General features: G+C 45.8%; 12 protein-coding genes across 14 annotated transcripts; 8 read left to right on the top strand and 4 right to left on the bottom strand.

Moving 5' to 3' along the window:
* Nucleotides 1-35: 35 nt before the first annotated feature.
* LOC117135631 (importin-11) lies at nt 36-4,692 on the top strand. Its single transcript, XM_033296006.1, has 2 exons — nt 36-2,255; nt 3,494-4,692. Exons 1-2 carry the CDS (start codon nt 138-140, stop codon nt 4,601-4,603), a joined length of 3,228 nt encoding a protein of 1,075 aa, XP_033151897.1. The 5' UTR covers nt 36-137; the 3' UTR covers nt 4,604-4,692.
* On the bottom strand, nt 2,294-3,568 carry LOC117135638 (serine protease 7). Of its 2 annotated transcripts, XM_033296013.1 has the most exons (5): nt 3,480-3,568; nt 3,105-3,391; nt 3,009-3,054; nt 2,770-2,951; nt 2,294-2,705 (listed from the first exon to the last, which is right to left on the bottom strand). In XM_033296013.1, the coding sequence occupies exons 2-5, from the start codon at nt 3,319-3,321 to the stop codon at nt 2,308-2,310; spliced, it is 843 nt and encodes a 280-aa protein (XP_033151904.1). In that variant the 5' UTR covers nt 3,322-3,391; nt 3,480-3,568; the 3' UTR covers nt 2,294-2,307. The 2 variants fall into 2 exon arrangements, with proteins under 2 accessions (XP_033151904.1, XP_033151905.1); XM_033296014.1 differs by lacking the exon at nt 3,480-3,568 and having other exon boundaries at nt 3,054-3,198.
* LOC117135632 (protein Cep89 homolog) lies at nt 4,691-6,281 on the bottom strand. The gene is made up of 3 exons (XM_033296007.1): nt 6,026-6,281; nt 5,465-5,974; nt 4,691-5,408 (listed from the first exon to the last, which is right to left on the bottom strand). The coding sequence occupies exons 1-3, from the start codon at nt 6,239-6,241 to the stop codon at nt 4,704-4,706; spliced, it is 1,431 nt and encodes a 476-aa protein (XP_033151898.1). The 5' UTR covers nt 6,242-6,281; the 3' UTR covers nt 4,691-4,703.
* A 767-nt stretch (nt 6,282-7,048) lies between these two features.
* Nucleotides 7,049-8,331, top strand: LOC117135635 (serine protease grass). Of its 2 annotated transcripts, none has more exons than XM_033296010.1 (4): nt 7,049-7,298; nt 7,352-7,400; nt 7,492-7,670; nt 7,736-8,331. In XM_033296010.1, exons 1-4 carry the CDS (start codon nt 7,082-7,084, stop codon nt 8,167-8,169), a joined length of 879 nt encoding a protein of 292 aa, XP_033151901.1. In that variant the 5' UTR covers nt 7,049-7,081; the 3' UTR covers nt 8,170-8,331. The 2 variants fall into 2 exon arrangements, with proteins under 2 accessions (XP_033151901.1, XP_033151902.1); XM_033296011.1 differs by having other exon boundaries at nt 7,355-7,400.
* A 158-nt stretch (nt 8,332-8,489) lies between these two features.
* Nucleotides 8,490-9,570, top strand: LOC117135637 (serine protease grass). The gene is made up of 4 exons (XM_033296012.1): nt 8,490-8,749; nt 8,806-8,845; nt 8,907-9,082; nt 9,136-9,570. Exons 1-4 carry the CDS (start codon nt 8,518-8,520, stop codon nt 9,531-9,533), a joined length of 846 nt encoding a protein of 281 aa, XP_033151903.1. The 5' UTR covers nt 8,490-8,517; the 3' UTR covers nt 9,534-9,570.
* A 151-nt stretch (nt 9,571-9,721) lies between these two features.
* Nucleotides 9,722-11,279, top strand: LOC117135639 (serine protease grass). The gene is made up of 4 exons (XM_033296016.1): nt 9,722-9,973; nt 10,041-10,080; nt 10,139-10,317; nt 10,677-11,279. Exons 1-4 carry the CDS (start codon nt 9,751-9,753, stop codon nt 11,066-11,068), a joined length of 834 nt encoding a protein of 277 aa, XP_033151907.1. The 5' UTR covers nt 9,722-9,750; the 3' UTR covers nt 11,069-11,279.
* Nucleotides 11,280-11,356: 77 nt separating this feature from the next.
* Nucleotides 11,357-12,523, top strand: LOC117135640 (transmembrane protease serine 3). Its single transcript, XM_033296017.1, has 4 exons — nt 11,357-11,574; nt 11,642-11,684; nt 11,747-11,898; nt 11,970-12,523. Exons 1-4 carry the CDS (start codon nt 11,385-11,387, stop codon nt 12,404-12,406), a joined length of 822 nt encoding a protein of 273 aa, XP_033151908.1. The 5' UTR covers nt 11,357-11,384; the 3' UTR covers nt 12,407-12,523.
* Nucleotides 12,514-13,195, top strand: LOC117138535 (the record flags this gene model as incomplete). The annotated part of the gene is given in 2 exon segments (XM_033300673.1): nt 12,514-12,922; nt 12,925-13,195. Coding segments are annotated over 2 exon segments (627 nt in total), but the record flags the coding sequence as incomplete, so codon positions are not given.
* A 225-nt stretch (nt 13,196-13,420) lies between these two features.
* Nucleotides 13,421-14,733, top strand: LOC117135634 (melanization protease 1). The gene is made up of 4 exons (XM_033296009.1): nt 13,421-13,737; nt 13,792-13,837; nt 13,914-14,092; nt 14,155-14,733. Exons 1-4 carry the CDS (start codon nt 13,518-13,520, stop codon nt 14,631-14,633), a joined length of 924 nt encoding a protein of 307 aa, XP_033151900.1. The 5' UTR covers nt 13,421-13,517; the 3' UTR covers nt 14,634-14,733.
* An 865-nt stretch (nt 14,734-15,598) lies between these two features.
* LOC117135643 lies at nt 15,599-16,056 on the bottom strand. The gene has a single exon (XM_033296019.1). The coding sequence runs from the start codon at nt 15,970-15,972 to the stop codon at nt 15,835-15,837; it is 138 nt and encodes a 45-aa protein (XP_033151910.1). The 5' UTR covers nt 15,973-16,056; the 3' UTR covers nt 15,599-15,834.
* Nucleotides 16,057-17,096: 1,040 nt separating this feature from the next.
* Nucleotides 17,097-18,621, top strand: LOC117135633 (serine protease grass-like). Its single transcript, XM_033296008.1, has 6 exons — nt 17,097-17,263; nt 17,315-17,472; nt 17,525-17,738; nt 17,797-17,836; nt 17,907-18,100; nt 18,153-18,621. The coding sequence occupies exons 1-6, from the start codon at nt 17,167-17,169 to the stop codon at nt 18,560-18,562; spliced, it is 1,113 nt and encodes a 370-aa protein (XP_033151899.1). The 5' UTR covers nt 17,097-17,166; the 3' UTR covers nt 18,563-18,621.
* A 16-nt stretch (nt 18,622-18,637) lies between these two features.
* LOC117135641 lies at nt 18,638-19,494 on the bottom strand. Its single transcript, XM_033296018.1, has 3 exons — nt 19,304-19,494; nt 19,051-19,244; nt 18,638-18,995 (listed from the first exon to the last, which is right to left on the bottom strand). Exons 1-3 carry the CDS (start codon nt 19,348-19,350, stop codon nt 18,886-18,888), a joined length of 351 nt encoding a protein of 116 aa, XP_033151909.1. The 5' UTR covers nt 19,351-19,494; the 3' UTR covers nt 18,638-18,885.
* Nucleotides 19,495-27,472: the final 7,978 nt, after the last annotated feature.

Below are 27,472 nucleotides of genomic sequence, written 5' to 3' on the forward strand. Positions count from 1 at the left end.
TATTTAAATTTGCTGTTTTAGTATTTTCCAGCATTCACAGTCGGTCACACTGAAATTCAAGCAAGAAGCAGCACGCGCCGCAGAAATTTGCCAATAATTTTCGTCCTCGCAAGCGTCGCAAGAGGAGGCGTCGTGTGATGGAAATGGCAACGGGAGCAGTATCTGGAGCAGCCGCAGCGGGTGCTGGAGCTTCGGTGGAGCAGCTGGTAGCCCAGACACTGCAGGCGGCCACAAATCCGAGCCATGAGATTGTCCAGAAGGCGGAGGCGCAGCTGCGCGAGTGGGAGCAGCAGCCTGGCTTCTTTCCCACGATTGCACGTCTGAGTATGCGACGAGGTGGCGGCGGCGACGTGGTGTCCAGTACGGAAGACTCCGAGGTGAAGGTGCGTTGGATGGCGGCTGTCTACCTAAAGAATGGCGTGGAGCGCTATTGGCGGCCCAATTCGAGGCAGGAGCTGCCCGCGGAGCAAAAGCAGCAGATCCGGGAAGTACTTCTGCGTCACTACGACGCAGAGGAGGTGCCTCAGGTAGCCCTGCAGGTAGCTGTGCTCCTGGGTCGTCTGGCACGTACGGATTACCCGCGATTTTGGCCGGATCTGCTGCCGACACTCATGAAGCAGCTGCAGTCCTGCAGTACGGATGGCGATTCGGCCCTGCAACAGCGTATTCTTATTGTCCTACACTATGTCCTCAAGGCCCTGGCCTCACGGCGACTGATGGCCGAGCAGCGGGCCTTCCAGGAGCTGGGCTTGCAGATATTTGGATATCTGGCGTGGGACATTTGGGCACCACTTACGACGCGCTTTTTGCAACTCGTCCGAAAGGACGAGGCCATGGCCCTCAATGCCCTTCAACGTGCATATGTGGTGATGAGATCCCTGCGCAAGCTGGTGGTCTACGGCTGTGCCAAGCCGTACAAGTCAACGGATCACATGAACTTTGTGGAGCAGCTGTTCCAGCGGTTGCGACAGTGCCTCGAACTGCGCTATGAACTGAAAGTGGGATCGGCCACGCCAGGCACTGCCACGATACTCACCGAATTGGAGCGCTTTGTGATTAAGATGATGAAGACCCTCAATGAACTGATGGAGCGGCATTCTGTCTCCTTTGCGAGATTCGTTCCAGTGGCCCTGGAGTTCAGCTTCCACTATGTGTTCCACGAGGGCACCGCCCTCATTTTTGACGCCGGCGATCGTATCAACTTTAAAAACTTTGCCATACAGGCGCTGAACATGCTGAAAGGAATCATGCAGAGCGGTAACGATAGCATCAGTGCACCGCCAGAAGGTGGAGCTTCCATAGAGGATGAGCTGTTAGCCAGCGCTGCTCAAAGCCACGCCAAGTTCTTCACAGCTGAGCGAGTGAGCTACATCTGTGAAAAGATCGTGACGCACTATTTTCTGCTCACTGAACAGGAGCTGGAGGAGTGGCAGCAGGATCCAGAGGGCTATGACCAGGACGACGGTGGTGGTGATGCTTGGAAGTACGCCTTAAGGCCCAGCGTGGAGACCCTTTATTTCACCTGTTTTACTCAGCACTCGCAAGTGATGATTCAGGAGGTGCTCCGTTTCGTAAGACGTGCCCAGCAGCTGCAGCTGACCCCGGAATCTGACCTGAAGGCCATTCTGCTGAAAGACGCCATTTACAATGCCGTAGGCCAGGCAGCCTTTCATTTCTTTAACAAGCTGGACTTCGGTGCATGGCTGACATCCCAACTGCTTGCGGAGCTGCGCGTGGAAGCTCCCAACTTCCGGATCCTACGGCGTCGCATCATCTGGATGGTAGGCCATTGGGTTGGCGTCCAGCTGCCCAGAGAGCTGCGACCGCTGGCTTACGAAGCCTGCCTGCATCTCCTCCGGCCGCAAGAGGACATGCCCACAAGGCTGGCCTCTGCCAGGACGTTAAATCTGTTGATCGACGATTTTGAGTTCATGCCGGAAGCGTTCCACCCGTATTTTCCACCCCTCTTTGAGGCCCTCTTCTTGCTGCTCCATGAGGCCGGTGAGTGCGACACCAAGATCGTGGTGCTGGGCACGATGACACTACTTGTGGAGAAGATGAGCGAGTACATCGAGCCGCAGGCATTGCAGTTCATCGCGTATTTACCCCTCCTGTGGCGCGAGAGCGAGGAACACGACCTACTGCGCTGCGCCATCATTGGCACCCTGGAGCAGCTGGTTCGAACCATACGGGATGTCCCAGAGCCCATGAAGCCCTTCCTCTACAGCGTGATCGAGCTGAGCACGGATCTTCAGGTAATTGATCTTTTATGTTTAATTCAATATGCTATACATTTTTTTTGTTAAATCAGTTTTGAGTCCAGCGGGTAATACTCAGTATCCAGTTCGTAAAACTTGGAACGTCTGTGTAGACTCCTGGCCCTCGACACACGTTGTGACCATAGCTGACAATACCTAGCTGAACGGTGCGGGTTATGCGGCCATTTGACATTTTACTCGACAGCGGACCGCCTGAGTCACCGCTACAGGTGTCCGCCCGCCACTGTCCAGCGCAGAATTGACCGTATGAAAGCGAAGTGCGCAGGGATCGCTCACAGTCGCTTTGGTCAAGCCTGATCAGATTCACTGTTTGCAGAACTGTGGCGGTGTTGAATAGATCAGTCTTACCCCATCCAGCGGCCTTGTAGGTGGAAATATAGGGTACTTGGCCTGGAACCCGGAACAGACAAATTGGTCGAATGAACACTGCAAAAAAGAATAATAGTCAGGAAACTATAAAAACTAATGGGTACATATGGTGGCATCTAACATTTGTAAACGACGCTTCCATTTAGTTTAAGCAATCCTATGTCGTTCCGACCGTCTTGTCCTTCATCAAAGAATTTATGGCTGTAGGCGTTCACTACGCTGTACTCCTCATACTTTGGAATACAGAACTCAGACGTACAATCGATGCGTGTAGATGTGTCGTATTCCCCAAGGCGAACCGTTCTGTGTTAGAATTAAGTTAGTTTCTAAATTAAATACGAGTTTATACTTTATACTAACAACAAATGGAAGTTGTGCAGGCAGTGCGCTGCGGTGAGTACAAACCCTAGGAAAATCATTGTTAAATACAATGCACAAAATTTCGAAGGTACAAACTTTTTGTGATCAATGTGCCTGCACAAACTAAAGACGAGTTTTTGTGCAAGTAGGCCATCCAGGGATTAGATCCTATATCTGCAGTTCTACCTCCAACGATTCTATATTTGGGCGGAAGATCGATGGTAGTTCCGCAATCGGGATCAATAAACTGGGCTCTTAGCTTCGGTGTCAGACAAACCAGAATGGCGAAACTAGCAATCGACAGCGATTTCATCTTGAGGTCAACACTGGCTGTACTGATTATTTTGAATGGTTTAGCATTCTTTCTTTCACAATAATCTTATCTGTAACAAATAATACAATTAATAACATACTCTCACATATAAGCAAAACAAGCTAAAATATATAATTTTATGAGTTACAATACCTAACCTCTTTTCTTACAGCAACCCTCGCACGTCTACCTCATCGAAGATGGTATCATGCTCTGGCTGGCGGTGATTGGGAACTCGACTGCGCTGACGCCCGAGCTACTTGGTCTGTGCGACCACCTTCTGCCTATCATCGAGATGTCATCGGAGAATCTACGCACCGTGCTGCAGCTGATTCACGCCTATATACTGCTGGACGCTCAGGCTTATCTGAGTCGCTACGGCGAGGGTTTCGTGGCCTACTGCGTGCGCTCTTTTGAGGACCTACGCGTGGAGGGAATAATTGCCATGCTGCGGATCTTCGAGACATGCCTGAAAACGGACGCGGCGATAGGACTGCGGCTGGTGCGCCCAGCACTGCCCTTTGTCTTCCAGCAGGTGTGCCTTAAGCAGGAGTATCCCATGACAATGGGATGGTATCTGACCATCGTGGCCCGCACCCTGCTCATTGACCAGTCTGTTTTCATGTCGGTGGTGCAGCAATTGCCACAAGCAGATGCTTTAGCCCGCATCCTGGACGTTTGGATCGAGATGTTCCCAATGGTTCCCGACACGCACGCGGAGAAGCGAAAGCTCTTCTGCCTGGCCTTCGCCTCGATCTTTGGAAGCAATGAGCTGCTGCTTGCTCGCCTGCCACATATCCTGCAGCTGGTGGACGAAACGTTGGGAGAGGTTATGGACAAGCAGTACGCCGCCACCGAGGAGGGTGCGTCAAAGGCCACGCCTCGCTTCTATGATTCATTGGTCATTCATGACGAACACGAGCTGGACGATCTGCAGCAGCAGCTGGGCGGTGGCGGCGGCGTCATCGAGGAATTTCACACCAAGGGCTACCCGGCCAAGACCTATCACGACGACCGACACCGTCAGTTGGTGCTCAAAGATCCCGTTTACAAGATTCCCCTTACCGAGTATCTCAAGTGGCAGCTGCAGTCGCTGCAGGCACAGCTGGGATCCCAGAGATACGAGCAGGTAATGTGCTCCGTGGTTCCCGAGGTACTGGAAAGGATTACCATGTACATAGAGCAGACTGTGCCCAAGGCCTGTGTGGTGTGCGCGGGCTCCGGCTCCGGATCGGGGGCGCCAGCGGACAGGACGCTCTCCGAACAGGTGGAGTCCGGCTGATTCCGGACTGCTGTGCTTTAAAAGCTTTCTACGCTAAGTTATTAACGTATTTTGTATTGAAATTATATATTTTTAATTGTTAAAAACTATGTTCTAAGCGTTAATCCACCGCCGGTCTGCGTTCCATTTTTCCTCTGAGCAGCGCACATATCGTTTCCTCCTTCTGCTGTAACTTATGACGCAACTTGTCCATTTCCTCTGCATTCCGGGCATGCAATCCGCGCAATTGTGACTCCTTGTGCTGGACAAGTACTTCCAGGCGGCGTACCGCCTCGTAGGTATCGCGCACCTCAGCCTGCCCTGCCTCCAGCTTTTGGGCCCACTGCAGCGCCATTCTCAGACGAGCCTTTAGCCGATCTCTGCTGTGCTTGGCTTTCTCCGTGCTGCGGACCAGTGAAGCTGCCCGTGCGGTGGTGGCTTGCAGCTGTTCCTGGAGGGCAGTTCGCTCTCTCGCATGCTCCTGCCGCAATTGCTCCAGCAGGGCTTTGCACTGATGCAGTGCATCGGATTCGGAGGGAAGAGGAGGAGCAACCGCAGCTGGCGCAGCCGATGAGGCACTTTTGAGCGCGGCTAGTTCGGACTTAGTTCGCGCGTAGGCCGCCTGCAGGTGGTCCATGTCCAGGAGCAGCGTCTGCATGCGCTGTTCGTAGCAGTGCATCACCTCCACCAGCTTCTCCTTGGCCAAGTCCGTCTTGTGAGTTTGCGTCTCCGCCTTGGAGCGGCATACTCCTAGTTGGGCCTGCAGACACACTCGCTCCTCTCGCCAGCCGCCGAGGTCACGACGCAGTTGCTCCTGGGACTGCAGCTGTTGGGAATTACATTTAGGTGGGGTGAATTTGGATTGGATTTTCAACTCCTTACCAGCTTTGTGTTCTCCTCCAGCGCTCGCTTTAGTTCCCCGGTGAAGTGCTCGAACTCTGTTTTATATTGAGCCAAAAGAGCGTCCTTATCCCTTAGCGATTCATCGTAGGCCTGCAGGAGTGGTCCCAACGTGTGAGTGGGCAGTGGCGGATGCGGAGCAGATGAGGAGCTAACTTTCGCTGATCCTCCACAAGTAGGAGCACCATCACCGAGACGCCGTTGATCCTGGTAACTCTCAATTTGCACGTTCAGCCTGAAGACGAGCGTCTTGAGCATGTCCACGTCGCCGGCTAATGTTCGATTCTGGCCAAGAACGGTGTCCAGACGATGGTCGAGCTGTTGACAGCGGGTGCAATTGGCAACCTGCTGCTCCGCCTCCGAAAGACGCCGCTCCAGCTGGCCGCTGTCCTTGCGTAGTTGGTCATTCTCCTTAGCGAATTGGTCGTTGTATCGATGCAGGGTGGCTAATCGCTGCACAAGCTGCTCCAACTGCTGGTCCTTGGCTTGCAACTGTTTCAGGATAGTTATTTGGGGATATATGAACCAATCCGATCAGCTTACCAGCGAGTTAATAGAGCGATCCTTTTTGCGATCTTTGTGGACAACACCCAAGTTATCCTGTCGCTTTACTTCCACTTCCACGCTTCGTGAGCGACGATTAAAATTGCCCGACAGAGTTTGAAGAACCTTTCGGTTCTTTTTAGGATTTTGATGATGCTGCTGCTGCTCCGGATCTGGCTGATCCAGGTCCGTTATCATCACATTTCGAGTGCTCATTGTGACAGCTTTGCAATCCGAATCCGGACACTTACTGCCTGGGCTGCTTGTAAACAAAGTCGAAACCACACCCGCACTGAAGCCCGTGTCCTGGCCACGTTGCCATGGCTCCTGGTCGGGTGTTTGACCCCGTTTTTTGGCCACTCTGACAGCCACCCTCTTCCGCAAAGGGTAACGCGCCCCCAAAAAATATCTGTATTGGGACCTGTTCTATTGTGAAACTACTCACCACTCATAATATGTTGAAAAAAGTCAGCTATGAAATGTGACTATTTATTTTAACGGGTATCTGATAGTCGAGTCACTGGACACTGAATAATATAAATGTAAATGTGTAGACAATACAAATAATTACAAATAATTATCATGTGGTTTTTTCTTAAGTTTCTATTTGCTCAGTTTTAAAATATTTAAGAAAAGAGTTTCTCGCTTTCATACGGAAAGACCGACGGACGGACCAGGGATCCTGATCAAGAATAAATATTGAAAACGCTTCTTTCTACCTGTTACATTCTTTTCGAATGTAAATTTCATTGAATCTACTATACCCTCTAACTTTTCAAGCAACGGGTATAATAACTTATACTCAAATAAATGCACATATGTAAATATAAATTAAGTCTAATTCTTCTAAAACGCTGAGAACTAGCTAAATGTGTGCCTGACCTTGACCCTTGAATTGATAAAAAAATATGGTTTACTCATAAAATTAAGAGTATTCAGACATTGTGTTTCCTCGACAAAGAATTATGAATTATAGAGATAAGGCTCTTAACATTTTAATGTACTTATAAAAACGATCCACGGTCAGCTCCGGCAGTTTGCTGACAGATCGTACAGATGTGGGGCGCTATTGCAGCGATCACAGCTCTGGCCATTGGAGTCCTCTGTTCTCTGGGCAATGGAGAGTACTTGGAACCAAGATGTGGGTTTACTGCTAATACTATCGCTTTTAAAATAACCGGTGGCAAGGATGCGATCATAGACTCAAATCCCTGGATGGCCTACATCCATACCTCCACCAAATTAATCTGCGGAGGAACTCTCATTACCCAGCGTAAGTATGTGCGTGTAGTCGAATACTGGAGCGATGACCATAGATTCCTTCAGCAGGGTTTGTCCTGACAGCAGCGCATTGTGTTAACGAAGGAAATGCGATGTAAGTATGGTCATCTTTCTTTTAATTTAAAATTATCAACATATAGAATTTAATATAAGTAAGCTATTTCCAATCGATTTCGTTTGAGCAGAAAGGTGCGACTCGGTGAGTACGATGATACCACGACAGAGGACTGCGTCGGAAAGATCTGCATCCCAAGGGCTGAGGAGCACGACGTGGACATGGCCATCCGGCATGGAAAGTTCTCCGAGAGCAGAAACCTGAACGACATCGCGCTGATTCGCTTGGCCAATTTTGTGACTTTCAAAGGTGTGATTGATTGGACGACTCCAATTTGACTCCATTTGGTCCAAATACTCAGTATCGTTTTGCAGCTCACATCTCGCCCATCTGCATCATTTTGGATACTTCCAAAAGGAAATTAGTCGATAGCATGCAGTGGTTTATTGCCACCGGCTGGGGCGAGACTAAAACAAACAGGACACGAGGTACTCTGCAGATCACCCAACTACAGCGCTATGATCCATTCTATTGCTGGCAAGCCCTTGGCAGGCCTGTGCAGCAGAACCAATTTTGCGCCGGACACCTTGGATCCGATACGTGCAACGGAGACTCCGGCGGTCCGCTCTTCCAGATTGTGAGTCACATGCACAAAAAGCGTCCCGTGCAATTCGGAGTCGTCAGCTACGGCAGCAGCGAGTGCTCCGGAATCGGGGTCTACACGGATGTGTACAGCTACACCGATTGGATCGCAACCGTGGTGCAGCAGAACACCCATGTGCCCGCACCGATAATGCCAAACATTTAATCTTAAATTAATATTAATACCTAATTGTAAAATAGAGAGTGCTTTTTTTTGGTTTTGCTTTTTATAAAATATTTCCACTTTATGTGCATCTCAGATAAAAAAGTGGGAGGTCCTTAAAAAGGGTTAAATGTACGCCTATTGATCCTCTGATTTTCAATGCTGTTGTCTTTTTAAATGTAAAATATATATTTTTAAAATATAAAACAACTGGATTGGAAATATTCTTTGCTGTGCATTGTGTAATGCAATTAATTCCAAGGAATTGCAACTGATTAATGCAGCTTCATTCCCATTTATTGATTAACACCAGTTGTTGGGGATTCAGTAACCAAGATACCGTCTCGCAAAATGAGCACTTTTCTCGCATCGACGTCCATTTACATTTACATGTGCGTCTGCCTGGTTCTCCAGGAGCAAGTGGCCGCCAACTTCTTGATTCCGTCCTGCGGAGTATCCTATGAGTCCAATGTGTCCACTAGAATAGTTCGTGGCAAGGAAGCCATGCTGAAATCGGCTCCATTTATGGCCTATTTGTACAACGGCTCCGAGATCCACTGTGGCGGAACGATCATCTCCAGTAGTTCGTATCTTGCAGCTATCTAATGACTACCTTGGTTAAGATTCATTCCATTGCAGAATATATTCTAACTGCAGCTCACTGTATGAGGCCCTATCTGTAAGTATGCCTCATTTGTACTGATGTCTCAGCTTGACAAGATATGGTTAATCCGATCCAGAAAGGTGCGATTGGGCGAACACGATATTACCAGAAATCCCGACTGCCAGGGCGGATCTTGTTCTCCCCCTGCCGAAGAATTCGACATCGTTTTGGCCACGAAGTACAAGCACTTCGATCGCTCTCTGGTCAATGATATTGCTCTGCTCAAGCTGAACAGGAACATTCGCTTTAATGGTGTGTATGGATATGCACATATGGCTCAATGATAGAACCGTCTCTATTCCCAGTCCACATACAACCGATCTGTCTGATTCTCAATCCGGCTGCAGCGCCCTTTGTGCACGAATTCCAGGCTTTCGGGTGGGGCCAAACCGAAACCAATCACTCCGCCAATGTGCTGCAGACCACGGTTCTCACCCGCTACGACAACCGCCACTGCCGTTCGGTGCTGTCCATGCCAATCACAAATAATCAGCTTTGCGTCGGATTTCAGGGATCGGACACCTGCTCCGGCGACTCTGGCGGACCTCTGGTCACCAAGGTGAACTACGACGGAGTTTGGCGCTACTTGCAGTTGGGTATCGTGAGCTTTGGCGACGACAAGTGCCAAAGTCCGGGAGTGTATACGTATGTTCCGAATTACATTAGATGGATCCAATACGTTATGCTGTCAAAAGGTTATTAATTCAACTATTCTAAAACGCTTAATAAAAAATGGTTGTTATCCGATGAGCTTTGTTTACTCATAATGCCATTACACTTTAAGAGATATGTACATACATAGATTTCTTGGAATGATGATGATGGATTCCCATTAATGAGCTGATAAGAACAGCATGGTGTTTACTTAACAATCAACGTCAGTTGCACGCAGTTCAGTAGGCATAGAACAGTCACACGAAATGAAGACATCTCCGGCTTGGGTTGCCATCGCCATCTGCCTGATCCTCCAGCAGAGGATGGTGGACGCACAGTTCCTGAACCCGCTGTGCGGGGTTACCTATGAATCCCCAACGTCCATGAGGATCGTGAACGGGAAGGAAGCTGTGATTAGATCCGCACCGTTCATGGTCTATGTGACCAACAATTCTATAGCGCATTGTGGAGGATCGATCCTAAACTCAAGTTAGTTATTTAGTTATACATATACTTAAATATAATACACTTGAATGGCTAATTAAACTTATTTAAGGATACGTACTTACTGCCGCCCATTGCGTTTTTCCCAATCTGTAAGTTTCCGGCTTTTACACAATACTATTTACTCAAGCTTTTGATTTTGCGATTTAGGAGATTGCGACTGGGGGAACACAATATAAGAACGGATCCCGACTGCCAGGGATCGAATTGCTCTCCCCGTTCGGAGGAGTATGGCATCATGAAGGCAATAACCCATCGATATTATAACCCTGCCACCCAAGTCAACGACATAGCTATCCTGAAAGTGGACAGGAGTATTAATTTCAATGGTAAGTTGTTCCTGAACAATTATACCCGTTACTCGTAGGTTAAAAAAGTATTCTAAATCCTATATTCTAAAAAAAAAAGAAGAAAGCGTTTCCTATATTCTTGATCAGGATCACTAGCCGTGGTGATCTGGTCATGGCCGACCGTCTGTCCGTCTCCATGAAGTATAAAAGCTAGAAAGTTGAAAGGATACAGATTTGTTTGTTTCAGAAAGTTGCCACACGTCCACAGGAAGCACGCATCATTTAAGTTGTCAGTTTCTATCGATTCTATCGATGTTCTCTCCGAGTAACGGGTATCTGATAGTCAAGTAACTCGACTATAGCTGTCTCTCTTGTTTAACCATGATTCCATTACCCAGTTCATATCCAGCCCATTTGCATACTCCTAAATCCCGCTAGTGCGCCCAGTGTGGCTACATATCAGGCCTTCGGCTGGGGACAGACCAAAAAAAATGGGTTTCCCCATTTGTTGCAGACCACGGAACTTAGGGCATACGAAGCCGCTTACTGCAGCCGGAGTTTACGTGCGTATATGACCGGAAACCAGATTTGCGCCGGCCATGAGGAACGGGATACCTGTGCCGGCGACTCAGGAGGACCTCTGGTGACCAGGGTCGATTTCGACGGAGTCAAACGCTACCTACAGCTGGGCATCGTAAGCTATGGCCCAACGGATTGCCAAAGCCCAGGAGTCTATACATATGTGCCAAATTACATTAATTGGATTCGGAGGGCAATGCTGGTTAATTGAAATTAAATGCATTTTAAGAATAAAAAACGTATTTATTCGACAAACTCCTTTTCGCGTTTGGAAGTTGTTTAACAAGCAACATGATTTTTCAAAATAAAAATGTTTTACACTACACTTTAATTACTTAAAATTCTATAAATTCAGTAAGCTCGCAAATTGTTGTTGTGTTTTCCAGTGAGTCACGGAATCGACCTCATAAGCCGTCGTTTCGAATCGCTGATAAAGCCTGAAGAGAAACTGAGAGTGGTTTGAAAAAAAGCGCTCAATACGAAAAGATTTCTTTGAATTTCAGTATGAATGCGCTGATTCGATCGGAATGAACGCCACATTAACTATCGCGTTGCTCGCCAGTCTGCTTGTTATATGTTCCTATTCTGGATCGGCGAGTTATCTTCACGAGCAATGCGGTCTTATGCGAGATGAGCTTTCAACATCTTTGGGCCCCTGGACAGCTCTATTGCACGAGGATGGAAGTATCTTTTGCGCCGGAACACTGATAACTGATGGTATTCACCACATGGAACTTACCATATAATACCATATTTATGTAAATAACAATGCATTTGCTTCCAGTTTTCATACTGACTGCAGCGAGCTGTATTAGACCAAGTGCCGTGTAAGTAATTTAATATAATTTAATTTAATTCAGCTAAAGTAAACTTATTCTTGTGCTCGCAGTAAAGTTCGCTTGGGAGAGTTTGGCAGGTTTCCAGATGAATTGGCAGAAGATCACTTGGTGCACTTTTCTCTGAGGTACCGACTTTTCAACAATGACTCGCTAGCCAATAACATCGGTCTACTGAAACTAACCAAAAGAGTGCAGATTAAAGGTGTGTATTTGTTTATATTTAAGGCTGTACACACGAATAGTTCCTGACCACGAATGTTTTTGTTTTCCCAGGCTACATTATGCCGGTTTGCATTATTATTAACCCGCAGCAGAAGGTATCGACTAGTCGATTCTTCGGAAGTGCCTGGAAGCAAGACAGCAATGTGTCCTTAACCAAGGAGTTCGGACCCATTCTCATCCAGAGTAAGCCGGAGATGTGCATTAACCTTGACTTGTACACCCAGTTTTGTGCTGGCCACCCGGGCAATTTGAGGTCCTGCGACGGCCTCGCCGGTTCGCCACTGATCCAGACTTCTAGGTATCTGTCCAAAACTCGGAATGTTCAGTTCGGCATCGCGACTGTGAACGATATGGGTTGCAAGGAGTCACAGGCTTATACCGATGTCTTGAAATTCTACTGGTGGATCCAGGATGTGGTGTCAGTGTTCAATCATTATTCAACTAATCAGAGCTATGTTGTAGATGATTATATTAATGAAGACTTCTGATTTCGGGACGGAAACAGAAACTTCCTATTATTTTTCATTTTCGTTTTAATGCCACAATGTATGTATACTAAAGCTATTAAACTGAACTCTAAAAATGTGTATGACTTATACTGCTGCCGCCGAAATACAATTCCCGCTTATTATTATCTTCGTCAGACTTCCTGGAGGAGAATTGCGGGGTAGTGCCTCACATATCCTATAGAATCATAAATGGCACTCCGGCGCGATTGGGAAGATATCCGTGGATGGCCTTTCTGCACACGCCCACCTATTTTATGTGCGCCGGATCGCTTATCAATCACATTTCGTTTACTTCTAATTTTGTTTTTAATTAGAAAAATGTTATGATTTTTTTTATTTTCGATTTTATGATTGCAGTTCGTATCCAACCCATCTGCATTTTCCATCATAGACGTATGCAGTTGGTGTTGGATGAGTTCACCTGGTTCAAGGCCACTGGCTGGGGGCTCGGGTCTGGCGATGCGAATACCAATTCATCCCGCGTTCTCATTGAAGTAAAAAACATAACTTTATTAGCGGACAGATCTGTGCCGGAAATGATGATGCTAACCTTTGTAGTGGGGATTCCGGTTGTCCGCAAGGTCGGTACGTATGGATTTCCGGCGAGAATCGCTTCGTCCAGATGGACATCGCCAGCTACACGTATGAAAATTGCAGCAGAGTTAGCATTCTCACGGACGTGGTTCGATATGGCAAATGGATCAAAAAGGTATAATACTTCACCGATGGGATACGATGTAGTATTTATTGTGATAAAACCAAATCAAAATAAACACATATACTAAGACCAATAAACTGTACATACATGGATGATTATTATTGGGCATGCAAGTTACAATTTAACTTGATGTTTTTTTTTTTGGAATTAATTTGTTAATAAAAAACCCATACAATAAGATGAAAGATGCGTACAGATCAAGATGTAGCAAAAGCAAAAATAAAATGATGAATAATATTTTCAAGTTCCTTCTTTTGCTTAGCACATTTTATGCTCTTGTCGGCAATTCCACGAACGGCACCAGCGATAAGATTTCCACTTTGTGAAGCCAATAAAACCGGCAGAGGCTGCTCGAGTATTCAGTATATCAGAATGACCCTCCGAGCAATGAGCAGCTTCATCATTGGAATCGCAGTAATTTGCTGCCTGTGGCCTCGCGTGCTAGGATTTCAAATGCTCCTGGAAGAGGATTGCGGGGTTCCGCATAGAATTGTTACACGAAGTGTGAATGCAAAGTTGACGGAGAATCCTTGGATGGCCTACTTGGAAACTTCAAAGGGATTCCATTGCTCTGGCACTCTAATTAATCACTGTATGTTTGCAAATAATATGCTTGTCATGCAGATATAATTCGATTCCGTTTCAGTGTTCGTCTTAACGGCAGCTCACTGTATTCCGGACGACTTGCAAATGTAATTACTCATTAAAAACATATTTATATCTTTCGATTATACTCAATGCGAATCTAATTAAACTATTTTCTTAAAGAACCGTTCGCCTGGGAGAGTACAACACGAAGACTAAGGTGGACTGTGTCAACCACATGTGCCAGGAACCCTTCCAGGAGTACAATGTGGATTTGGGCATAAGGCATAAGTTTTACAATGCGAATGACCAAACCAACGACATCGGCATGCTGCGACTCGGAAGGAGGGTGGAGTACTTACGTGGGTCTAGTTGGAATAAGAGTAGGACATTTTTATAATATCGATGGATTTCATATATGCAGGTCACATACGTCCCATTTGCATTTTCGCAAGCAACCGTTTCAAGAATCTGATAGACCAGCTCACCTGGTTTACGACCACCGTTTGGCGTGAAACCGGCCCAAACGCATCGAGCCAAGTTCTCCAGACCATGAACATCGATCGCCAACCCACAGGGACGTGCTCCGAAATCTATGACAGGAATACCACATCCGAACAGATCTGCGCCGGCAACACCTTGAGTCAACTCTGCAGCACCGACTCCGGGGCTCCGCAGATGCGCAAAATGTGGCACAACGGCTCAGACCGCTATGTGCAACTGGGCATCGCCAGCAGGGTGAAGGGCCAGTGTCAGATCGCTGGCATATTCACAGATCTCTTGAGCTACGCAGACTGGATCAAACGGGTGGTACAGCAATACGGACCCTCCACGGATATAAACCCTTCATCGAGGAATAAAAAATGGCGCGATACCATGCCAGAATTTTACTACCCGAAATAATATAATATCAATAGTAAGCCTTTATTGCTAGTCTTTGTTTAAATTTAAACAGTTATATGTACTACTATACTATATAATAAATTAAATGGTTTAAAGTTGAAACAGAGAGAACATCTAATCTTAACAATGACTATCTCGTACTTAACATTTCTATAGTTCCCCAGAAATCGTCGTCCATTCGGACGGACATGGTCAGATCGACTTAGCTAGTGATTCTTGTCAAGTATATTTACATAAACAGATTTTGTTTAAAAACCAAAGAATTTTGGAAGAAAGAATTTTTGCCATTGTAAAAAATTTAGAATATTAGGGCTTAATCTCCATTGATTGATTATGATTTTTTTGTTATATACTGAATCCATCTGAGTTCCAAAAGTTTCTATTTTAGCCAAGTTTCGCATATATTTGTCATATTTAATGTAGAAAACATTTACGTCGATTTTACGTCATTGGTTGAAAGCTAGGCTAAGCGTTGGTGATGTAAAATTAGGGTGATACTTACATACGCACTTACATTGAAAAATTGTTTAAATGTATTGTGTAAGTTTAAAATAATCAAAAAATTTTATTTTTGATAATGCATTTTCTAGTCATTTTTTTATTTATTTATTAAAAAATTTTTTAAATACTGAAATACCGCAAAACTAAGTCGTATGCACCAATGTTCTTCATATCAGTTGTAGTTATTTTGCACGAAAATGTAATTTGCTCAAAACACTTGTTCCAATAACCAAAACGCTATTGCTGATATTAGCTAAGGTCAGCTTCTAGTGTATGCCAGGGACAAAGAAAGATATTCATGCAAAAGTCGTCTAAAATTGGCCCACTCGTGCCCATTAAAAATTTTTTTATAAACAAGTTCGGATCGCATGAAATTGCAACTCGTTTTGCGGAGAGTGCGAATAGCTTGCTAATCGATATTTCAGACCCCTCCCGATCCCATGTTATATGCAAGATAAGCGAAATACATTAAATACATTGCATTTAATATTTTATTTTTAACCTAGAACTAATTTCTATAGCACATAAGTTAGTTTAGTTACGAGGGGATGAGTTTTATATAGTTATGTTTCTAAATCCTAACATTATTTGTGCAGTTAGTTGATATGGCGATACGCAACCGGTTTTTCTGCCGCATTTTCGAGCGATTCGATTGCATCGGACTAGGGTGAATCGATCTTCGTAGACCACGATTGAAGAACTACTGCATGGCGTGTCTGGGGTGGATGTAGTGGGATCCGGAGTTGTTGTCCTCCCGGTAAATGGCGGTCATCAGCAGCAGCAGTGTGCCGGCGATCACGGCTCTAAAGACTTTGGCAACAAATCGAATGTGCTCCATGTTCTGATGCTCGTCGACTGGTCGAAGCTTTGCAATTAGCAATCTTAGCGCGTCTGGCTTTGAAACGTTACTGAACGCTTGGCTTGATAGCGACCGGAATTTATTGCAGCTCCAAACGAGGTGTTTTCCCCCTGCTGAAGGTTGGATCGTGGAATTGCCGCGGCAGGGGTAGTTTCCCAGCCGCCGACTTGGAAATGCCCCAAACCCAATCGGGTGCTCGTCGCACCTTACAATGCCACAAAATATTGTATTTCAGAACTCTGCAGTCACAACAAAGCGAAAACCCCTCTCAGTACGAGATCGTTGACTGTCTCTCTGCGTTTCGCTATAATGAATTCAACTAACAAATTCGGCATCGTCAACGTGCCAAGATTGCAAATCAGAAGCAATCTGTTTGAAAGACGAGGCGACGACGCATTTTCTTGGATCATTGCTCTTTAAAACTGGCAGAGACTGGACTCGAGGAATCTGGAAGAATCAATTAGGTTAGGAACACTTTTGATATATGTATGTCTAAAAACTCACCTAACATATCGCTGGAACTTGGGACTATGGCAAAATTGAATGCAACTGCGCCACATGTTTTGCGAGATCTTTCGATATAAGGAAAGAGTATTTACGGCGAGACTACTCGAGATCCGAATGGGATTCAAGGTCCAGTTAAGGGGAAAATCCCGCTCGATGTTCTGCAAGTGCGGCATCTCTCAATGAGTTCTCGTTTCGGACTGAGGATCAAGGAAAATTTGATCTCAGGTAGGCGCAAGCAGCTGCATTTTCTTCGCGCCTCCAGATGCCAAGGGGTAGGTCATGTCCTTAAGAGCAGGATGGAGTGAGGATCGAATTCTGGTTACCTACAATTCGCAATATGTGTATCTAATCTAGGATCTGAGCAAATTCTATCTTTCTTCAGTGCAGAGCAAATTTATTAATAAATATATTAGATAGTTAGCTTTAAGATACAATTATGTTAGCCGAAGACAAAGATATTAATAGCAAAGGTATCCAAGTATTAATACCTTCACTTTTTTTGCTATTTGAAATATATATTTAATAACCTCCTGTACTGCAGCATTATTTGTTTCTCTGTAAATTTAATCACTGCAATATGCAATCAAGCTAGGCGACCTGCAACCAGATAATCCACAAAGATTCCGCAGAAGCTGCATTCAGTTCATATCAGAGCTTGGTGGCGCAATGACGGTTCTGCGATTGCTGCTCCTGGCCATATGCCTTAAACTGGGTCAACAATCCCGGCAAGCAGATGCCTTGGGAAACCAAACGGAGAAGCCCTGTAAGTGTCAGCATATGAGGGGCGACCTGTAGTAATCTTTCCCTTCCCAAGATCCAACATACTGCACCACCTACGATCAGAAGCCAGGCAAATGCGTACACTACAGAGAATGTCAGTATATCGCAAAAATAGTTTCCAAGCCAAAGAGCCAGCTGACCGCCAAGGACTTGGAAATAAAGAGGAATGCCCTTTGTTCTTCAAATTCTAAAGTGAGTGGTCATTCAACAAAGCGACATATACTGATACTCCAATCTTCCAAAGAAAATCGTTTGCTGTGAGGAATTCATCAACGATTCGGGCTTGGAGCTGCTGAAGACCAGTGAGACTTCATGTGGAGAATTCGGGGATCAGAAGGTCACTGGAGGGAGCGAGATTCAAATGGGATCTCGACCTTGGATGGCCTTGCTCCAATTCAATCTTTCCGAACCCAATGAGAGGTTATCCTTTGCGTGCGGTGGCACTTTGATTACCCCACGTAAGTATTTAGTAAATCAGAAAGCAGGGAGTCTCAGTTAATATTTTACATTGAGCAGGATACGTCCTGACAGCCGCCCACTGCGTGATGAATTCATTGTAAGTGTTCTTAACAGATACAAAACATGTGTTTATCTTTATAAAATAAAATAAATTATTTACTCCACAGGATTTCAGTTCGCTTTGGAGAGCACACAATCTCCACGGAACAAGATTGTAAAACCTATGCCACAAGAGTTATCTGCCTGCCTCCTTACCAGGATGTTCCTATACAGGAAGCCGTTGTCCACGAAGGATTCGACGATGACACGCTTCACTATGACATAGCGCTTCTCCGCCTTTCAAGATCTATCGAGTTCACCCGTGAGTTACTTACTAACCTACCAGTGATAACATTACGATATCCTCACTGCAGAGTTCATCAAACCCATTTGTCTGCCCCTTTACGAGGAGGTTAGGCAGAGCATCTGGGACAAAGGAAGACAAAACCAAAAGGTTACCGGGTGGGGCATATACGAGCAGAATGTGCTATCCGATGTGCCCAGGGAGGGCGATGTGACCCGCCTGAGCCTCGACCAGTGCTCCATGGGCAGGAATATCTTGCTGATCGGTAACCAACTGTGCGTCAGTGCCTTCCAAAAGGACAGCTGCCAGGGTGATTCCGGCGGACCCCTATTGTATCCGTATCTCTACCGTGGGCAGCAGCGATTCGTCCAGACGGGCATCGTTAGCAAGGGACCCAAGTACTGCGGCCTTGGATCCTCAGCCATTTACACGGACATTACCAGATTTGTGCCCTGGATAACCCAGAATATAAAGTCTTAGCTTGGGCAAGAGATCCAGACCTACAGTGATTCACATTTCACTTCGACTCATAAATATTATATTGTATCACTTTATTTCCTTAATTCGAATTTGTTTATAAATATATTTACCGTCCAGCTATTAATAAAGCAAACGAAATTATTAAATAGGTCACATTGATAAGATAATGCATGTTCTTTAACATATGCGGAAAGGAAAAACAACTTAAGATCAATCTTACATTGGACAGCTCCTTACTGTTGAACGTTTTAGAGTTTATCAGGTATATTGCAACTAATTGCAACTTCGTAGTTTTCAAATGTTTTACTTTAGATACACTCAAGCTAAATGGTTTGAGTATCTACGCCGAGGGCATCCACCAACTGTGAAATTCGTTGAGCTCGCGTCAATTTCCACGATACGCAGGACAAGGCCGTGATGAAGAAGCCAATCGCTAGAAACCGAAAATTCATCATAGGAACCATGAATTTAATAGCACTGCTACTCACCCATTAGGAGAATGGCCTCGGAAGTCTCATCCTGCCAGGCTTTTGACACAACGCACAGTAAAATGAATCCGCTGAGCAGGCAAAAGGATCCAACTACGACGGCTAGCGTTATGAGTATGATCACCGGATCGTTCAGAGGACCATAATCGAAGAGTGTACGGCAGAGGGACGTTTTCCGGGGCATAGGAGTACCACTGTTGAATAATAACTAGTTAGTTATTAATTAGATTTTCCGTTACTGTGCACTACGAACCAGGCTTGTGAATAGGTGGGTAGAATGGGAACAGCTCTGCACTCCATGGCGCTCCTGAGGAAACTGAAGTTGGAGCCTCCACACTAATGTTTTTGGGTGGCTGGCGGCGGGCCCTACTTCTCCACATTCTAAATTTAGCCCTTCTCAGACGCGTGTCTGATATTGGAGTTAGGGCGTTACATGATCTATTTATAGCCATCTAGGAAATGGTTCGATCCGGCGGAACTAGCGGAACAGATGTTTGAGTTCAGCCGGCGGCTACTTCTGCAGTCACAAAGCGTCTATTTTCGTATCTATTTTCTATGCCGAGTTCAATGCCCTGTGCGTTGAGCTGAAGAAGAAATCGAAGATCCCAAGTAGTCGTGTAATGTAATAAATCAACTTCATTACTGCCTCGCAACCGTCGAAAGGGGGCGTGGCGGGGGCGAACAAGTGCGAATCATTAACTCGATGTCTCGAAGTTCACGTTTCGCATGTGCCAAGGTAGCGTTGACAACCGACACGCGCAGTTTTCCCCCGCATTTTCCGCCCATCTCCGGCGTAGTTATAGAAATCTACTTGGCTGCTGCATTCAAGCGAGCTGTAAATTATGCAAAATAACGACGTCAAAGTTTCAATATAATGAAGCCAACGGACTGGCGGGGGTTTGGGGGCCCGCAGGTTGGGGAATATTATAGTCTGAAATTTCATCCCTAATGTTTCTATGCCATTAAGCCAAATAGAAAACGAAAAGCAACTTATGTGTCATAATGTAATACCTTTAGATACCATGCGTGGATGAGGGTGAATTTAAAGTCCCATTCATGCACGTATTTAAGTTTTAAATGGTTTCGAAAGTTTGTGAAACGACTAGTTGTGAGTTTCCATTAAATATATTACTTTACAATTGTTTAATTGAATTTCTAGTGCATGTAAAGACTCTAAGGTTTCTTTAACTTAACTTTTTCCCCCTTGGTTGTGGCATGCGACCAACACTCAATCACTGCCCCAAGTCCTGAAGACATAAAAATCAAATCGAAGCCGTCGCCATAAACAATTATGAACTTTGTTGCACATTGTTGTCCACACATGGCCACACGGATCCTGCTCCTTGTCGTCGCCTTGGTTACATTGTAAAACGTTTTATTGTCGCCGCCATCTGGTGACGATTTGTTGGCAGCAGCGCACCGCCGTCAGCCGTCCAACCACCCACTGAAACCACCGAACCCACCAGAGGTGGCAATACATCCTTTTTCTTCCTTATTTCAAAACCATTCAGCTTTAGAAAAAATACCATCCAAAAGGAAAGGCATAAAATATGACATGTTGATATGGTAGACGCTCTTTAAAATCTAATATGTGTTTAATTAGGACAATAACTCGTAAATAATATTTTTAAATTATTTTGATAAATAACCGAATGTACTTGTTTTTTTTTGTTAATTTGTTAGCTTATTTGCTCATCACTACCGCTGAACCCACCCTTAAAATCCGATTCTAAGGTGTAAGCCGGCGGCACGACGACAACTGTTATGCTTATCGGATGCTTTCTGAATAAGAATAAGAATTCGGATGCGGATGCGGATGTGGATGTGGACGGGACTCGAGTACGGATCCCAGGCGCTGAGGCAAATTGCTGTTGATTGTCAGGTTCAGGCGACGCTGCGTAAATAACTGAAAGCGGTCCGAGGTGCCAACTGCCTTTGAGCCGGGCCCAAAAGTTTGGCCAAGCACATTAGACGGCGATGGCCAAACTTAGGACCGATTAAGATGGGAGTCGCAATGAAAAGGGCAGTTGGCAGTTGGCAGTTGGCAGTCGGATGATGGTGATGGTGATGCTGAAAATCTTATCGCCGCACAAGAACCCGTTTCGTTTTAGTGCCGCAATCAGCGCTGTTCACTTGCAATGGCCGTGGCAGGACAAATATTTTACTTTTACTCTTTCGCGTCCGTTTCGAGATTCATTTTTTTTTATACCGTCTCCGTTTCTGACTTTAACTTTCCGCCCCACTCCCGCAAAGTTGAGCCCTCTAATGCGCTGCAAAAGTGTGCCAAAGACGCTGACAGCGAAATCAAACACAAGTCGGTTGGAGTGGGCAAAGTACATATATATAAACGGACAAGCAGCGGAGAAGGTCCTGCTGAAGGTCCGAGGAAAGGATGCACAAAGTTAAAATTAAATTAGCGTTTTTTCGAGCTACGCTGGGTAGCAGGGCGATGAGAGGTTGGGTCATTCTGGGCCACGAAATGAAGTCCAAGGGCACTCGATTCTCTGGGGAATGCAGGGTATCTGTGGGTCGAATCCGAGTGATTCCCACTAACAAGGTATTCGCATCCTAGTGCCACTGTCTGTCACTGGCTGCTACTTAGCCAAATTAAAATTTCAAAGCACTTATGCGCTGCACGATGTTGGGCTACATAAATTAGAAGCTATTTGGAAATAACAATACTAATATCAACATTTTTAAAAGTTATAAACTATTTTGGTACTTAACAATTAAGCTAAGTAAAATATGTGGTATTCTTTCAGCTATCTTATATGTTACAAATTTAGTTGTGTTATAATGAGATTCTGTCCAGGGATCATTGTAATTTATATATTTTTAGTTTATTTAATTTAAATTTGAAATATTTGTAGAGCATTGATACTTCGACTAGCGAACTAAGCAGTTTCGCTTCCGTTTTGCTGTTAGTGTCCTTTTAGCGCTTCGCATTTATGCTTGTTTAAGCAAACGCCGTGTTATCGTCCGGATCCGGATTCGTGTCCGTGTCCGTGTCCGAGTCCAGTCGAAAGGATAATGCGCGTAATTGTTGTCCGTGCCCGGCAGTTGGCGCTGAAGGAGCGCCTCTATTTGCATGGAACGCATTAAAAGTCGCTGGCGCAGCGCCGTGGCAATTCAATTTAAACGAGTGGCATAAGCGCAATCTGGCAAACTAGGGATTACCACTAATGCCGCACGTATGCATGTATATATCTGGTATCCGGAGTTCAGTGCATATATGCCAATGCTCCGGGAATGACTTTATCGGTACTCAATGGCTCAATTGTTGGACCAGCCTCTGTGACTTTCGCTCTCAGCCCTCTCGACACATATTCGCATATCCGCACATCCGCATATCCGCATCTGCCAGAAGAGCCAGCGGCAAGGGCACTTCGAGTGCAGTCAGTTCAGGTCGAGTGGTCATTAAGCGGGATCGATGGGTTGGCATATGGTCACCGTAGCTTGAAGAGCTTGAAGAGAGTTAAAGGACGTATGCAACATGGGTGCAATTATGTGTCCACGATTTGATTTAATTTGTACTTAAAACCTTTGACTATACTTGGAGTACACTCACATACCCATGAAGCGCTTATTATACCCAACCTTTCCGTTATAACTTGAACTTTTAGTTCAGAAAGATGCATTCAGACATCTATGGATTGCTTAGGCTTTAATAGTTATTTTGTTTGGACTTTAAACACGAAACTCTTAAACTTCACTTCACATGACTATGGATTAAACTTCCATTAAGAGTGTCCTTTGTTTGCTGGAAGTTAAAGCCCAGACACAAGAAGATTTGGCTACGCTTCAATTCACTTCACCCGAGTTTGGCTGCGAAATTGGCATATAAGTGGTTGAGCGACTAACAGGGAATATCAAAAATATTGCCATAAAATATGCCAAGACAAGCGCCGCAGCCCTATCCGCATCCGCATACACATCCGCATCCACATCCACATCCGCATGCTGAACCACAAGCAGTGCAGATACGAGTTCCAGCGTCTTGACAGCCAGCGATTGACATGGAAAGGAGTTGGGGTAGGGGCACTAAACTGGGGTTCCGTTGGAGACAAGGTAATGAAAAATATTTCCATATTGCAAATAAAGTCAGCTTGCCAACGTGGCAACCCTAAAACCTATTTCTTAACCCTTGTCGACAGGGCGCAGGACGAAGGACGAAGTGCGAGGAGTGGCCCTCCTTTACCTGCTGCTGATGCTGCTGCTGCCGTTCGTTGGCTTTTGTTTTGGCAGCCTGGCATATTTCAATTTGGGACTCAGGACGACGGGGCCCGAAGTTTATGCAAATTCATTTCAAGTTTCCTGACGCAACAGCATTATCAAGCGCAGGACTGGCGACCTCCGACCTCCGAACTCCGACCTGCAACGCCCGGCCACGACGATGATGATGCCGATGATGGAGATGTTGCACTTGTGCACACGTACATATATATGTATGTACATACTTACTCCACTTACTTGTTGACCTGCTGCCTGCCTGGCTCTGTGCCAGGACGCAGTTGTTGTCCGCAAGTGTCGGCATTTGTATTATTACAATTATTACGTCGATGTGCACGGCTTCCCTTTGTGGCGGTTGCTTCACGTGTGTTTGCCTGTTTGCGGTCGGCAGTCAGTAGTTGCTGCACTCGAGTCCAGCACGGCGTATACGCAATTAGCCATATTGGTCAATATTAGTTACGCGCAATTTCGCGGTCCTGGCCATCATTAGCTTTGTGCATTGGCGCTCGGCAGTGGGCTCGGTGCCATCAAATATGTGCTTATCCAGCGGATATATATTGACCCAAGGGAATGATCCAGGCGCTGTGAGTTTGCGACTCGCTTCTATTTTTTTTTTAATTAAGTTTGGAGCTGGCAAAGTTTTGCCTTGGCTTAAACAATGGCCGGCCACTCGAGACTTGTTTTCTTTGTTGGCAGCCACCCTGCCCAGCAAGCAGTGCATAACTTGATTAAATTTCACTCCTTCCCGGCGACTGCAGCCATAAACCACGCTCGTTTAATTTCAATCCAAAGTCTAAGCAGTAACAAGAGCCAATTCAATAAAAATTAAAAAGGAAAGCTACTGAGGTGGGTGGTGGAAGGGGTTTGGGGATGGGGCAGGGGAAGCAAGGGGCTTACCGAATGAAAGGGATGAAGCAATCACAGGAAAGCGGCAAATAAACTTGAAGAAAATTAAAAGTGGCAGCCAAGAGAAGCAGACGAAGCACACTGAAGTTGCCATCCAACTTTGATGGAGGCAGTGGAAGGATGGGGCAAGGACCACGGCCTCGATGGTGAAACGGGTTGGGAGCGGGCGGGATGGCGTTCAGAGGTCCCGGAAACGTATCGACTTAATTGAACAAATCGCAGTAAACGAGCCGTAAATTTTTAATATGTTTCGGTTTGCGTAAATAAAAGCTGACGCAAACTTCCTTTGGCAAAGGACTACCGCAAACGGAAGAGAGATCGAGTCCGAGTTCGTTTAGGTAATCGATTGCGTCAGTGAAGCCTGGCCAAATTAATAAATCAAATAAACGCCGAGTGGAAACGGGCCGAGGTAAGCTCATTCAATTAGCAACTAGCTCCTGCTCCAGGCTCACTTAATTACTTCTGACGTCTGCTGACTGATTAAAACACAAGGCCTGGGCTAGCAAAAACACAGCATTACCGGACCCGGAATCTGACTCGAACCCGTACCCGGACCCGTACCCGGACACTCCGGACTACGTCCGACTTTAAGCTTTGACATTTCGGCATTAGCCGGAGGGGCAGGAACAATATTTTCTTTGCCCAGTCTAGCGCAAGTCGATGTGTCTGGGCTGCTGGTTTATTTGCCTTGGATTTTTCCTTTTCTGCTTGGAACTCAAGTGTTAATCCAGCCAGCTGGCCAGACATCCGGCTAACCGGAATACTGTTTTTGTTTTCAGACATCACTCTTCCAGTCTCCTTGCATTATAGACATCTCTGGGCACTGGCTACCGGCTAATCCCGAAGAATCTGAACGTGATCTCGCATTGATCAGTGGCACGAGATATATGTATCTCACATACGCGGAAAAGCGGAAACGGATATGTAAGCGAAGCGTAAAAAATGCCCGACTGCGACTGCGGGTCGAATTGTCATTGTAATAGTAATTTATTGTTTGCAAAACTTTGCCAGCAGCTCGCACATGTCGACACCAGCAGTGGGAGGCGAGGAAAAAGCTGGGCTGAGATGGAGAAAAATGGCTGTGGGACAGCGTTTGACATTTGACATATGCGAGTCGTTTGACATACAAGCAAATTACATGGAACTATTTGTCTTGTCGGCTAAATCGCATAAGCTGCGAGCGGAATCCGGAATGCGGCCACATAGCTAAAACCGAGCTGAGATCTAGCATCTTTGCATGGCAAACATATTGAGTGGCATACGGGGCGTATGCGTAATGTTCCAAGAGCTATCCGAGGCGTTTGGGCAGTGTAAGTGTTTTACGAGGCGTATGAGCAATGTGTTTAATGCTTATGGCAGGCACAATCGGCCAATCTGTACAGGCAATTCATAATTAACCAGCAGTGTGCGGCGCCGCACACGGGGCGTATGAGCGATGCGTTGCACTTGGCCGACCAAGCCAAGTCATTCAAAATGTCCGGCACATTTTGCCGGCGCAACTTTTCCCATTGTTTGGATGTTTTCGTTGTTGTTGTGCTGCATTTTGCATTAAGTTAAATGTTTTAATTAAAATGGGAAAACTTTTCCAATTACGGGTTGGACCGCATAAAAATTATCAATTCAAAAGCTGTGTTTTTAATTTCGCTCTACTTTTTTTCGGCAGCACATTACCGTAAATGTGCCTCTTCTCGGGCACTGTGACTGTGACTGCCTCGCCGGCTGTCACAGTCCGCGTCACTGTGAAGTTCCTTATTGCGAAAGGCAAATTAATTAGGTGCAAAAAGCGGCAGGAGTGTTGGCAAAACTTTCATAAACTCGGTAAGCTTGCTAATTGCATCAGAGAGCGTGTTTAACTTTCGAAAACTGTAACTTAAACGAGGCTAATTAGTTGAAGCACAGTCAGCTTTAAGCTCGCAGGAAATTTCGGGCTTGGTAAGAAAACTGCATCGATAATAATAATAATAATAATGATAATGACCAAGGAGAAGGCATGTGCATGGCTGTGCATTCATAACAGTCCTGGCAAAAAGGGTCCTTCCTGTTTCGTCCTGCACTCGCTCACCTGGCGCAGAGATTAAGTTTATGTGGCGCCGTGTCGTTCATGTGATTAAGTCTCGGTCGCACTGCAAATTGCTGGAGGAAGCCGTGCGCTTTCGTTGCAATTAAGCCGCAACTGCCACATAATGATAAAAAGAGGGACCTCCTGGCATAAAGGAGTGGCGACTGGCGAGGGGGGGGGGGGGGGGGGGACGGGGTCAAAGGAGGGAGAGCTCTGTGATGGACTGCGTTTTAAGCCTGCCTGCCCCAACGAATCCACTCTCTCGCTAGTTACGGCCAAGATTGCTGCCAGTCCCCACGGGCTTTATTTTCTTTTTATTTTGCATGTGGCACAAGGACACTTTTGGCTTTCTAACTGGGTTACCGCCATCGTTATGGCCCGTGAAAATTAAAGCCATCGCCTGGTGGCGGCTTAAATGCCTCGACTCAATTGTCAGGCATAAAGGCAATGTTGCCAACTTTTGATTGCTTTGCAGCAGCTAGCATATGTGTCGTCGAAAGTTTTAATAAGCAACCAAGTTGGTGGCACATTTTCGCCAACTCGAGCAACTCGATCTCAATTCCCACGCACCTGAACCATCCGCACTGGCCCGGCCTTAATAATAATTAGCACTCAGCTCCCGTTGCTGGCCATTTGGCATTCTGGCGTGGTCAAGAGCCATCCTGCATTGCAGTTCTGGCCGTGACGTGGCACGGAATGTGTTATATATAGTACTCGTACTGGCTGAAATCTGCGCCTGTGTTTCAAGATTTCGCTGCCCATTTATCAGCCAAGAATGCGCTGAAAGTTTTTCCCATCCCTTCTCCACTATAATTTTTTTCATTTTGTTGCATTTTTTTTCTGTTTTTTGATTTTTTCCCAGCTTGCAGTGAATTCTTTTTATGCTGCTCGTTCTTTTTTCACTTTTTGGTGGGCAAATGGTAACGGGTTTTAACGGATTTGGCTCGGGGAGAAGGCTGCGCATTGCACAATTTTAGAGAGATGCCTTTTTCGGTTCGCTTTGGTGGCAGAGCAACGTGCAGATTTATTGCATTCAACTTTCGTGTGACTTTCACAACAAACTTTTATGTCTTGAAACTTTTCAAGTTTACTTAAGCAACAAAAGTTTGTCCTCGCCCATTCAGATTTTTCCCATTCTCGTCGAATTTATTGCCAAAAACACAGGCGCCCAGGCTTAAGCGTAGCCCGAAATGAAGTGTTGGTAATATGCCATGAATTATGCGCATT

This window comes from Drosophila mauritiana, chromosome 2R, assembly GCF_004382145.1.
Source record: "Drosophila mauritiana strain mau12 chromosome 2R, ASM438214v1, whole genome shotgun sequence".
In the NCBI taxonomy this organism is placed as follows: Eukaryota; Metazoa; Arthropoda; class Insecta; order Diptera; family Drosophilidae; genus Drosophila; species Drosophila mauritiana.

What these genes read in the sequence shown, in the direction of transcription:
- LOC117135631 (XM_033296006.1), top strand. Translation starts at nt 138, where the DNA reads ATGGAAATGGCAACGGGAGCAGTATCTGGAGCAGCCGCAGCGGGTGCT. An exon ending in AGCTGAGCACGGATCTTCAG is followed by an intron (nt 2,256 to 3,493) that starts GTAATTGATCTT and finishes CTTTTCTTACAG; the next exon opens with CAACCCTCGCACGTCTACCT.
- LOC117135638 (XM_033296013.1), bottom strand. Translation starts at nt 3,321, where the DNA reads ATGAAATCGCTGTCGATTGCTAGTTTCGCCATTCTGGTTTGTCTGACA. An exon ending in AGGCACATTGATCACAAAAA is followed by an intron (nt 3,055 to 3,104) that starts GTTTGTACCTTC and finishes TGATTTTCCTAG; the next exon opens with GGTTTGTACTCACCGCAGCG. An exon ending in TGGAAGCGTCGTTTACAAAT is followed by an intron (nt 2,706 to 2,769) that starts GTTAGATGCCAC and finishes TCTTTTTTGCAG; the next exon opens with TGTTCATTCGACCAATTTGT.
- LOC117135632 (XM_033296007.1), bottom strand. Translation starts at nt 6,241, where the DNA reads ATGAGCACTCGAAATGTGATGATAACGGACCTGGATCAGCCAGATCCG. An exon ending in ATCGCTCTATTAACTCGCTG is followed by an intron (nt 5,975 to 6,025) that starts GTAAGCTGATCG and finishes ATCCTGAAACAG; the next exon opens with TTGCAAGCCAAGGACCAGCA. An exon ending in TGGAGGAGAACACAAAGCTG is followed by an intron (nt 5,409 to 5,464) that starts GTAAGGAGTTGA and finishes AATTCCCAACAG; the next exon opens with CTGCAGTCCCAGGAGCAACT.
- LOC117135635 (XM_033296010.1), top strand. Translation starts at nt 7,082, where the DNA reads ATGTGGGGCGCTATTGCAGCGATCACAGCTCTGGCCATTGGAGTCCTC. An exon ending in AGGAACTCTCATTACCCAGC is followed by an intron (nt 7,299 to 7,351) that starts GTAAGTATGTGC and finishes AGATTCCTTCAG; the next exon opens with CAGGGTTTGTCCTGACAGCA. An exon ending in GTTAACGAAGGAAATGCGAT is followed by an intron (nt 7,401 to 7,491) that starts GTAAGTATGGTC and finishes TCGTTTGAGCAG; the next exon opens with AAAGGTGCGACTCGGTGAGT.
- LOC117135637 (XM_033296012.1), top strand. Translation starts at nt 8,518, where the DNA reads ATGAGCACTTTTCTCGCATCGACGTCCATTTACATTTACATGTGCGTC. An exon ending in CACTGTATGAGGCCCTATCT is followed by an intron (nt 8,846 to 8,906) that starts GTAAGTATGCCT and finishes AATCCGATCCAG; the next exon opens with AAAGGTGCGATTGGGCGAAC. An exon ending in CAGGAACATTCGCTTTAATG is followed by an intron (nt 9,083 to 9,135) that starts GTGTGTATGGAT and finishes CTCTATTCCCAG; the next exon opens with TCCACATACAACCGATCTGT.
- LOC117135639 (XM_033296016.1), top strand. Translation starts at nt 9,751, where the DNA reads ATGAAGACATCTCCGGCTTGGGTTGCCATCGCCATCTGCCTGATCCTC. An exon ending in AGGATCGATCCTAAACTCAA is followed by an intron (nt 9,974 to 10,040) that starts GTTAGTTATTTA and finishes AACTTATTTAAG; the next exon opens with GATACGTACTTACTGCCGCC. An exon ending in CATTGCGTTTTTCCCAATCT is followed by an intron (nt 10,081 to 10,138) that starts GTAAGTTTCCGG and finishes TTTGCGATTTAG; the next exon opens with GAGATTGCGACTGGGGGAAC.
- LOC117135640 (XM_033296017.1), top strand. Translation starts at nt 11,385, where the DNA reads ATGAACGCCACATTAACTATCGCGTTGCTCGCCAGTCTGCTTGTTATA. An exon ending in CGGAACACTGATAACTGATG is followed by an intron (nt 11,575 to 11,641) that starts GTATTCACCACA and finishes ATTTGCTTCCAG; the next exon opens with TTTTCATACTGACTGCAGCG. An exon ending in TGTATTAGACCAAGTGCCGT is followed by an intron (nt 11,685 to 11,746) that starts GTAAGTAATTTA and finishes TTGTGCTCGCAG; the next exon opens with TAAAGTTCGCTTGGGAGAGT.
- LOC117135634 (XM_033296009.1), top strand. Translation starts at nt 13,518, where the DNA reads ATGACCCTCCGAGCAATGAGCAGCTTCATCATTGGAATCGCAGTAATT. An exon ending in TGGCACTCTAATTAATCACT is followed by an intron (nt 13,738 to 13,791) that starts GTATGTTTGCAA and finishes ATTCCGTTTCAG; the next exon opens with TGTTCGTCTTAACGGCAGCT. An exon ending in ATTCCGGACGACTTGCAAAT is followed by an intron (nt 13,838 to 13,913) that starts GTAATTACTCAT and finishes ATTTTCTTAAAG; the next exon opens with AACCGTTCGCCTGGGAGAGT.
- LOC117135643 (XM_033296019.1), bottom strand. Translation starts at nt 15,972, where the DNA reads ATGGAGCACATTCGATTTGTTGCCAAAGTCTTTAGAGCCGTGATCGCC.
- LOC117135633 (XM_033296008.1), top strand. Translation starts at nt 17,167, where the DNA reads ATGACGGTTCTGCGATTGCTGCTCCTGGCCATATGCCTTAAACTGGGT. An exon ending in TGGCACTTTGATTACCCCAC is followed by an intron (nt 17,739 to 17,796) that starts GTAAGTATTTAG and finishes TACATTGAGCAG; the next exon opens with GATACGTCCTGACAGCCGCC. An exon ending in AAGATCTATCGAGTTCACCC is followed by an intron (nt 18,101 to 18,152) that starts GTGAGTTACTTA and finishes TCCTCACTGCAG; the next exon opens with AGTTCATCAAACCCATTTGT.
- LOC117135641 (XM_033296018.1), bottom strand. Translation starts at nt 19,350, where the DNA reads ATGGAGTGCAGAGCTGTTCCCATTCTACCCACCTATTCACAAGCCTG. An exon ending in CCCACCTATTCACAAGCCTG is followed by an intron (nt 19,245 to 19,303) that starts GTTCGTAGTGCA and finishes ATTATTCAACAG; the next exon opens with TGGTACTCCTATGCCCCGGA. An exon ending in CGAGGCCATTCTCCTAATGG is followed by an intron (nt 18,996 to 19,050) that starts GTGAGTAGCAGT and finishes TTCGGTTTCTAG; the next exon opens with CGATTGGCTTCTTCATCACG.